Raw genomic sequence first — 10,940 nt, 5'->3', positions numbered from 1 at the left:
GCCCCACGTGACCGGGCAGGGCCGTCTTGCACGCCCAGCTCTTGCGTCAGACCCGACTGTCCCCCCGCTCGCTTCTTGGTACCTGCTCCGCCTGGCCCTGAGGGGAGTGCGGGCCGGGGCGGCCCCCAAGAGTGGCAGGCACGAGGGGAGCAGGTAAGGGACCCGGAGTGGGGTCCGCAAAGGTGGCGTGGGCGAGCGGACGCGGCCTGTGGACCCTTTCTCGGGGGGGCCTGTTGCCCCGGAGTGGAGACTGCAGCTCCCACCCCCCTACCGCCGCCACCCCGCGGCCCAGCATTTGGCCGCCGAAAGCGGCAGGCCTTTCCGGGAGCTGAGATTGGGGACGGGCCGGGAGACCTTGGGGCAATAGCCCCTTGCGAACACCTGCCTCTCGCACCGTAGCAAGCTTTCCCCACAGCCCTGCCCCACCCCCGATCTTCTCGGGGGTAGAAAAAAATGGTGGTCGGTGCCGGGTGTTGGGGCTGGGAAGGGGGAGGCTGAGCGTGGGAGCGGGGCACACTGGGTGGGGGTAGCTGGGGGTAGGGGATCCGGGGCCGGGAGGGAGCCGAGCGCCCGGCTGCAGCAGCTTCCTGCCCCCACCCCGACCCTCTGCAGGTCTGCGAGTCGGAAGTGTTTCGGCGGCACACTTGCAGCAAGAATCGGGAGGAGCAGGAGACAGCAAGGATAGGCCCAGGTCGGTGCGAGGGACAGTTGGGCGGTGGGGGGAACGCGGGGGAAAACCCTAAGACTCCAAATGCTCCCTGCAACCCCGTCCTCCATTTTGATGCCTGCAGAGACCTGGGCCTGGATCGGCAGGGAAAATGGTGGGTTTGGGGCGCGGGACGGGGGGAGTGCTCGGACTGGGGGCCCCCTAGAGGGCGTAGGCGGCCTCTCAGGTGGGAAAAGGAAAATTTGAAAAGCCTTTGACCACCAGAACTGGGAATATTGAGAGGTGCGTAGTAGGGCCTCTGTCCTCGGTGCTGATCATTCCACCCAGAAAATAGTCCCTTGTTGCATCTTTTGTCTCCTAGGAGCAATGGCGTCCAAAGAGGAACAAGCAGTAAAAAATCGCAACATGGAAGATGCCAACCAGGAGAATGAAAAAAAAGATGAAAAGGATCAAGATGCTAATAAAAGAGAACCTATGGCCCTCCTTTTGGGTGCTAGTGAATATTCTGTACCTAGAGGAATTCGTAGGCGGTTCCGTGTTAGGCAGCCCATAATACATTATAGATGGGACGTGACTCAGAGGCTTGGAGAGCCACAGGCGAGGATGAGAGAAGATAATATGGAAAGGATTGGGGAGGAGGTGAGGCAGCTGATGGAAAAGCTGAGGGAAAAGCAGTTGAGTCATAGTCTGCGGGCAGTTAGCACTGACCCCCCTTACCATGAGCATCATGATGAGTTTTGCCTTATGCCTTGAATCCTGATGTTTTCCGTGAAGTTAGGAGACACTTACTTCCTAAACTTACATGTTCTTGACTTACCTTTGTTGTAAACGTTTTGGTGTTAAACTTGTTTCTTGCGTGTTTCCTATTACCAGCTTCTAATTGTTGTGTTTTTGACCCAGTCTCTTAAGTTTCTGTCAGCAGGAAAGTTTTAACTGTTGCATGGAGAAATGTTCATTATATATTGTGAATTAATAAAAGTTTAAAAAAGCATTTTTTCCCGTAAAATCGTATATGTTTTGTATACGAACACACCATCTAAGAATATATAAAGTAAAAGTATCTATTATCTATTTATGGTAGAACTATGAATAATTTTAATTTTCTTATCTTTATTTTCTCCCTCTTTGTTTGTCTGCATTGGAAAATTCCCAAATGATGCTGACTGGAGTACTAGATCTTACCTTTTCAGTATCACATTCACAGATAATTTCTTGTGTTTTTCACAGAAATGGAAAGCCATGTTCATTGCCTATCATATTTATCAATTTAGAACTGTCAGAGGGCATCCTCATTTTAAAGATTTGAGGTCCTGGTGACTCACAGGTTACACCCTCCATGTACTAATTTTTTTTTTCTTTTTGGCCATGTTTTGCAGCTTGTGGGATCTTAGTTCCCTGACCATAGATTGAACTGGGGCTGCAGCAGTGAAAGTGCCAAGTCCTAACCACTGGACTGCCAGGGAACTCCCTCCATTTTCTCAGTTTTCAAAACATTAAGGAAAAGTATTAAGGAAAGAGCTTGTTGACCACATGATGAAAGTAATGTGAGCACTTCTAAGTACTTATGACAAAATCTTGTTTTTAGGTTACCTCAATCTCTTATTTAGAAGTATAAACCTAATAATGATGAGACATACCTCTTTAAAAATCATGTTTCTCAGCAAGATGAATATAATAATCACCTCCCAAACCTTTTGTGTGCACTTGATGAGGCAATAAGTCTGTAAGCTTTCTTTAAGCTCTTAACTGCCGCTGGGAGATGCATGACCCAACCCTTTAGATACTACCTTCAGTTATTTGAGGGAAGTTCTCAAAGCCGAGTTATCCCTATACTCACAAACAAGTTCAATAGGCTAATGGAAGTAGGTACTTCTATTCCTCTGCTGTTGTGCCCCATTTCCACCTTCTTCCCAGGTTGTTGATGTACAAGGGGTCCTTAAGGTGAGAAAGTCCTACTATGTCTCTGGAATTCCAAATGAATTGAATCCTCACTCTGTTCCATAAACTGTGCATAAATCCCTTCTCTCTGTTATGCTTCCTGGAAAGACCCTGTCTTTCCCAAGTGCCTTCCCAAGAAATCTCCCTGTTTATGATACTATGCAAGATGTGTGAGGGAACAGCTCACTTAATTTGAGAAAGTCCCTCCTCACATCACCCTAGTGAAACCTATGAAAGTAAAAAATTATCCTATATTGAGTTCGCGGGGTCGCAAGGAATTGGACATGACTAAGTGATTGAACAACAATATTGAGTTAGACTGCAGGAGATCATGTCAGTGAATTCAGGAGATAACCAAATGTGGAGATCTTTATGAGAAGATTGATTGGAGGACTATTGGGTTAGTGTCCCCAAAGAAGATGAAACTGCCATGCAGTGTGCTAAGTAGGTGAAATACATATGTATGAAGAGAGTCTTCTGTGGAAATAAACTTAGAAGTTAGGATTCTAGAATGCTTGGCAAACCATAGCCCATGAGCCAAATCTAGCCTCCCGCTTATTTTTTTTGGCCAATGAGCTAAGAATAAATTTTACATTTTTTAGTGGTTGAAAAATATTTTGTGACATGTAAAAATTATGAAATTCAAATGTTGATATCCATAAAGCTTTATTGGAATACAGACATATTTATTAATTTATATATTATCTATGGTTGGTTTTGGCTTACAGTGGCAGAAAGGAGTAGCTGTGAAGAGATGGTATGGCCCATCTCTTTGTAAAGCCTGCATACTTATTTGGCCCTAATAGAGAAAGTTTGGTTGGTTGTTGCCGGAGCTTCTTAACATGGAGCCTAACCACTCACATACTACACCATTAGATACCCTTTCATATCCAAACACTCTGTTAAGAGCCAAGGGAAGGTGGTTTACAGCATTCTGTCCAGAGACTAGAATCCTAAACTCATCCTTCTCTGAGGCTGACAGGGCACCTTGGATCTACCTATAGACAAAGAGATGTACACCTGTACACCTATACCCCCCACTCTAGAATATAGCATCGCAATAGAACTTACAAATCCAAAGGGGAAAGTGGCTAGGCAGGTGAAAATGGCATGTAACACAGCAAACCCCAGACATCATGAATTGGATGCCTAATCAATTTCAAAGCCCTTCCTCCTCTAGGTGCTTGAGACACAAGGTATATTCATATGAGACAGAAATTTATAAAGAGAAAGGCTAAAGTTGAAAAGACAGGAAAACAAATGAACAGAGAGGTTTATGCCCATCAGACTTCTCACTCTTTTTCTTCTTTTTTTTAAACTGTATATTTTTGGCCACACCATGCCACATTCAGGGTCTTAGTTTCCCCAACCAGGAATTGAACCCACACCCCCTGCAGTGGAAGCACGGAGTATGAACCACTGAACTGTCAGGGAAGTCTTTTAGACTTATCAGTCTTGACTGCCAATGTTTGCACCAACTTCTATGGAAAACAGAAGCATTGTCTTGGCCTAAGGATATTCAGCATTTCCTTCATGAAGAGAAATTGGAAGCTCATGTGTGAGTGAATTTATAGTATATATTTGATAGAAGGTTAGACATGCATATACCCCCAAAACTGTACGTCTCTTTGTATACAGGTAGATCCAAGGTGCTCTCTCAGCCTCAGAGAAGGATGAGTTTAGGATTCTAGTCTCTTGACAGAATGCTTTCTGTTAACCACTTTCTCTTAGCTCTTAACAGAGTGTTTGGATCTGAAAGGGCATCTAATGGTGTAGTATGTGAGTGGTCAGGCTCCATGTAAGATGCTCAGGCAACAAACAACCAGCAGAAAGTGACCAAAAGACAATAAGGAAACTGGGCATGGAGTTCCCTTGAAGGAAACAGCCATATCTAACACCTGGTTGTATTTGCCTATTGACATCATTTCTATGTGGCAAGCTTCCTTTTCTCCCTCAGTGGCCATTCTTCACAAAGTTCAGTTCAGTCGCTCAGTCATGTCCAACCCTTTGCGACCCCATGAATCACAGCACACCAGGCCTCCCTGTACATCACCAACTCCCGGAGTTTACTCAAACTCATGCCCATCGAGTCAGTGATGCCATCCAGCCATCTCATCCTCTGTCGTCCCCTTCTCCTCCTGCCCCCAATCCCTCCCAGTATCAGGGTCTTTTCCAATGAGTCAACTCTTCGCATGAGGTGGCCAAAGTATTGAAGTTTCAGCTTCAGCATCAGTCCTTCCAATGAACACCCAGGACTTATCTCCTTCAGGATGGACTGGTTGGATCTCCTTGCTGTCCAAGGGACTCTCAAGAGTCTTCTCCAACACCACAGTTCAAAAGCATCAATTTTTCGGTGCTCAGCTTTCTTTATAGTCCAACTCTCACATCCATACATGACCACTGGAAAAACCATAACCTTGACCAGATGGACCTTTGTTGGCAAAGTAATGTCTCTGATTTTTAATATACTATCTAGGTTGGTCATAACTTTCCTTCCAAGGAGTAAGCATCTTTTAATTTCATGGCTGCAGTCACCATCCGCAGTGATTTTGGAGCCCCCCAAAATAAAGTCTGACACTTTTTCCACTGTCTCCCCATCTATTTCCCATGAGGTGATGGGACCAGATGCCATGATCTTAAGTTTTCTGAATGTTGAGCTTTAAGCCAACTTTTTCACTCTCCTCTTTCACTTTCATTAAGCCATAATGGTGGTGTCATCTGCATATCTGAGGTTATTGATATTTCTCCCGGCAATCTTGATTCCAGATTGTGCTTCTTCCAGACCAGCATTTCTCATGATGTACTCTGCATAGAAGTTAAATAAGCAGGGTAACAATATACAGCCTTGACGTACTCCTTTTCCTATTTGGAACCAGTCTGTTTTTCCATGTCCAGTTCTAACTGTTGCTTCCTGACCTTGCATACAGGTTTCTCAAGAGGCAGGTCAGGTGGTCTGGTATTCCCATCTCCTTCAGAATTTTCCACAGTTTATTGTGATCCACACAGTCGAAGCTTTGGCGTAGTCAATAAAGCAGTAATAGATGTTTTTCTGGAACTCTCTTGCTTTTTCGATGATCCATCGGATATTGGCAATTTGATCTCTGGTTCCTCTGCCTTTTCTAAAACCACAAAAGGGATAGACAAATTCTTCTCATAGATACCTAAAAAATCTAGCAAAGAGAAGACAGTGAGATTAGAGAGTGTGCCCTTTGTTATCAAAGAAAAGGGTGTTCAAAAAAGTTTTGAGAGGTAGCTATGGATTGGGTCATTGAAATTTTAGTATACCATGTATATCTAGTAGATATCTGATGAATGAAAAACTAAGTAAGTATAGATTTAGTGTTTGTCAGCAAATGACCAACAAGGATACATGTTTGAATCCTTATGCATTTCAATAAAATTTAAATAATAATGTTGATAATATAACGTTTGAATACAAATAATTGCTGGATTTTTTTTCTTAAAAAAATAAAATCTATTGAAGGAAATTCGGACAATAAACTTAAGGGCCACCTTGTGACTAAAGAAAGCTATGCAGTTTGAATTTTCTAGCCAGAGGCAGAGCAAGAATAGTGTACAAACACTGGACTCTTTCAGCAAGTCCAGATACACATGAAATGCACTTTGGTTAGAAGTCAAAACAAGTCCTGAAAAATTAACCATCATTTGAAACATCAAGCCACATTTATGCTTCAAATGAAAATAGAGTAACAGGGACTGGATTTACTTCCCTATAACTGAAAAAAACAAAAATGTGGACAAAATATATAAAACAATAATTGTCAGTTACTGAACATTAGACAGTGGAGGGAAAAGTTCTCTGAGAGCGGGGTAACAATATGAGCCTTCAAATTGCCCCCAACTTACTATGTATTATAGGATTTACAACACATGTAGGAGTGAAATGTATGTCAATAGTAGTACAAAGGCCAGGAGGTGGGGAATAGGCGTACACAATTTTAAAGTTCTTATTCTATACCTTAATATCACTTGAAGGTAGATTCTGAAATGTTAAAAATGTATATTACCAAAATAGATAAAATGGAATCTTCAGAATACACAAGAAAATGTTGGAGGGAAAAGAGAAAAAAAAAAGAGCAGATGTGACAAATGGAAACAAATGGCAAGATACTTAATTAAAATTCAAACATGTCAATACCAATAATCACTTTAATGTAAATGGTCTAAAGACCTCAGTGATAAAGCAGATATTATCAGACTGTATAGAAAAAGAAGACATAAATATATGCTGCCTATAAGGCCCTTATTTTAAATTTAAAGATACAAATTGATTATAAGAAAAAAAATGGAAAAAGATGAACAAGCTTAACACCAATCAGAACAGGGCTTGAGTGGCTATAATGATATCAGTTATGATATATTTCAGAGAAAAGAATAATACCCTGACAGGTTACAGTCCATGGGGCCACAGAGTTGGACACGACTGAGTGATTAACACTAATACATCATGATCATAGAATGTCATTACATAATTTTAAGTGGTAAGTTTGTCGAGAGGACATAAAAATAATAAATATTCACATATTACAGTGCTTCATGTAAATTGGTAAAATGATAAAATTTTATCATTTTTAAATTGATAAAAATGCAAGGATAAAAAGAAAAATCCCAATTACAATCATAGATTTCAACACCTTCTCTAAAATACTGATAGAACAAGTAGACAGAAAAACAGCAAGTACATATGACTTGAACAACACTGTGAACCAATTTACCTAGTTGACAATTGTAGAACTTGCCACCAACAACAGTACATTTGTTTCACATGCACGTGGAATATTGACCAAGATAATCCATATACAGGACCATAAAATACGCCTCAATAATGTTAACAGGATTCAAATCATAAAATATATACTGAACACAATAGAATTAAACAAGAAACTAATGACAGATCTCTGAAAATTCCCCTAATATTTAAATTAATGTGAAACAATACAGATCTAAATAGCTCAAAGAAGTTAAAAAGGGGAATTATAAGATACTTTGAATTGAGTGAAAATGAAAACTAATCATATAATAATTTGTGATACAGCAAAAGTAGTACTTGGAAAATTTTATAGTATAAACACTTGTATTGGAATAGAAGAAAGCCCTACAGTTGTTCAATAAATGGAAATTTTATTTAAAACACTTCCTCTAATGGAAACTATAGGTGAAGATGGCTTTAGTGGTAATCCTACCTATTGTTTAAAGATGCATGCATGCATGGTCAGTAGCTTCAATCATGTCTGACTCTTTGCAACCCTATGAACAGTAGCCCACCAGGCTCCTGTGTCCACGGGATTCTCCTCACAAGAATACTGGAGTGGGTTGCCATGCCCTTATTCAGAGGATCTTCCTGACCCAGGGACCAAACCCTTGTCTCCTGCATCTCCTGCACTGCAGGCAGATTCTTTACCATTGAGCCCCCTGGGAGGCCCCATTTAAAGATGACAGAACACCAAGTCTATGCCAAATCCTTAGAAAATTGAAGCAGAGAGAATACTTCCAACTCATTCTACAAGGCTAGAATTATCCAGATAACTAATCAGACAATTATATTACAAGGAAAGATAACTAAAACCAATATCCTTCATGGACACATATGTAAAAATTCTTAACAAAACTTTAGCAAAATCTAGTTCAATTATTGGACTTGGAAGAAAACCTATGACCAACCTAGACAGCATATTAAAAAGCACAGACATTACTTTACCAACAAAGGTCCGTCTAGTTTTCCAGTTGTCATGTATGGATGTTAGAGTTGGACTATAAAGAAAGCTGAGCCCCGAAGAATTGGTGCTTTTGAACTGTGGTGTTGGAGAAGACTCTTGAGAGTCCCTTGGACTGCAAGGAGATCCAACCGGCCAATTCTAAAGGAAATCAGTCCTGAATATTCATTGGAAGGACTGATGCTAAAGCTGAAGTTCCAATACTTTGGCCACCTGATGCGAACTGACTCATTGGAAAATACCCTGATGCTGGGAAAGACTGAAGGCGGGAGGAGAAGGAGATGAGAGATGGTTGGATGGCATCACCGACACGACGGACATGAGTTTTAGTAGGCTCCGGGAGTTGGTGATGGACAGGGAAGCCTGGCGTGCTGCAGTCCATCGGGTAGCAAAGAGTCGGACATGACTGAGCGACTGAACTGAGCTGAAATGAGTTCAATTATATATAAAAATTACAATACAACATCACCAAGTAAGGTTTATCCTGAGGATTAAAAGCAGGGTTAGTATTTGAAAATCATAATTCACCATACTGACATAAAAAAGAAAGAATAAACATATGATCATCTTAAGTGAGAATGAAAAAAAACTGCTAAAATTTAGAAACTGATTACTGATTAATACATTAAGGACCAGAGATACATTAATATGTCTTTTGTTACCTGAATGTTATTGACTGGAGATGTTTCGATATTCACTTACATAACAAATTGCTGGTCACAAGCCAGCAAAAATATGTACAAAAATAATACTTTTGCAAAAATCTCCCCATCAATAATGTGTTAAAATACTCAGCAATGAGGTCTAGAAGAGACCTTCCTCAACCTGATACATCTATGAAAAACTTACAAAATGATATGTGCCTACAGGCTAAATGTTTCCCCCCTAAGAAAAAAACAAGGCAAAAATGGACATTTTTACTAATTAGAATCAACACTGTACTAGAAGTTCTAGCCAATACAGTAAGAAAAAGAAATAAAAGTAATACAAATTGCAGAAGAAAAAAATAAAAATATCTTTATTCATAGAAGACAAAATTGTCCATGTAGAAAATGCTATGTAATATACTAGAAACTACTAGAGCTAGTAAGTGAGTTTAGAAAAGTTTCAGAATACAAGATCAATATACAAATATATTTCTAGTTTTCTGAGACTGCAATGACAAATTACCATAAACTTGGTGACTTAAAAAAACTGAGATTTATTCTCTCACAGGTCAGTACGCCAGAGTCCATATCAAAATATCACTAGTACTAAGTTCTCTCTGAAGGTTCTAGGGAACAAAATCCTTCCTTACCTCTTCCAGTTCCAGTGACCCTAGACATTTCTTTGGCTTGTGGCAGCAACTACAATTTCTGCTTCTCCTCTGTGTGTCCTTTCTGTCTCTTCTGAGGACATGTTCTTTGGATTTAGGGCCCATCATGATTCAGTGTGATATCACTCAATTCTTAATTATATCTGCAGAGACCCTACTTTCAAATAAGGTCACATTCCGAAGTGCTGAGTGAACATGAATTTTAAGGAAAAATATTCAGCTCTCTACAAGTAATGAGTAGCCAGAATAAAATTTAAAACAATGTCATTTACAGTAATATCACAAATACGAATTATTTAGGGTTAAATTTGACAACAGATTTTCAGGATCTGCACATTGAAAACTACAAAACATTCATGACAAATTAAACCCCAGCAATTTTTAATACAAATTGACAATCTGATTCTAAAATTTATATTAAAAAATCCAAAGAACTGAGAATAGTCCAGATGATTTTGAGAAGAGGAACATTTCTGAGACCTTAGACTACCTTTCTTACAAGACTATTATAAAGGTACTGTAATAGAACAGTGTTGTATCAGCATAAATATAGACAAATTGATCAATAAAAAAAAAGCCAAGAAACAGACTCATATATATGCTTTTGACAAAGATTCTGAGGCAATTTGATGGTAGAATAGGCACTCTTTTCCATAACTGATGTTGGAACTAGTTTCAATTGACATTTTATTAATGATCATGATCACGATCACCACCACATCATCATCATTAGAAAAACTTTATCTCACATCATATAAAAAGTTGAGTCAAACTTGTCAAAGACCGAAATATAAGGTAAAACATAAAATTTACAGAAGAAAACACAGGAGAAATTCTAACACTTTCAGTATGTAAAAAAAATTTAAATTAGAATTAAAAAAAACTCTAATAGAAAACAAATCAATATATTGGACTTCATCAAAATGTAACCTTTCTCATCAAAAGACATTTTGATTCTCAGAGATGGACAGAGACAAACTGTTAGAAGTCCTAAGATTTCTCTCTATAACAATAAATAATGACACACGCTAAGAGAGTACAAGTGTCTTGCCGTATATCTGAGAAGCTGCAGGACCATAATTAAACTTGAGCTGGATTTCAGTTTTACTGACAGCAAAAAACTGACCTGCAGTTCTGGATAAATAGAGCTGTCCCATCCCTTCCACACCTTTAATCTTACAACTGAAAAACCAAAATAGACAGTCAGTTAGTTCAGCCGCTCATTCATGTCTAACTCTCCATGACCCCATGGACTGCAGCATGCCAGGTTTCCCTGTCCTTCACC

General features: G+C 39.9%; 1 protein-coding gene across 1 annotated transcript; it reads left to right on the top strand.

The window, feature by feature from the left end:
- On the top strand, positions 1–1,658 carry BEX2 (brain expressed X-linked 2). Its single transcript, XM_043897341.1, has 3 exons — positions 1–153; positions 613–691; positions 1,029–1,658. The coding sequence occupies exon 3, from the start codon at positions 1,034–1,036 to the stop codon at positions 1,418–1,420; it is 387 nt and encodes a 128-aa protein (XP_043753276.1). The 5' UTR covers positions 1–153; positions 613–691; positions 1,029–1,033; the 3' UTR covers positions 1,421–1,658.
- Positions 1,659–10,940: the final 9,282 nt, after the last annotated feature.

This window comes from Cervus elaphus, chromosome X, assembly GCF_910594005.1.
Source record: "Cervus elaphus chromosome X, mCerEla1.1, whole genome shotgun sequence".
Lineage (NCBI taxonomy): Eukaryota > Metazoa > Chordata > Mammalia > Artiodactyla > Cervidae > Cervus > Cervus elaphus.
The sequence above is the reverse complement of the archived record's forward strand: the minus strand, read 5'-3'. Positions and strand labels throughout refer to the sequence as shown.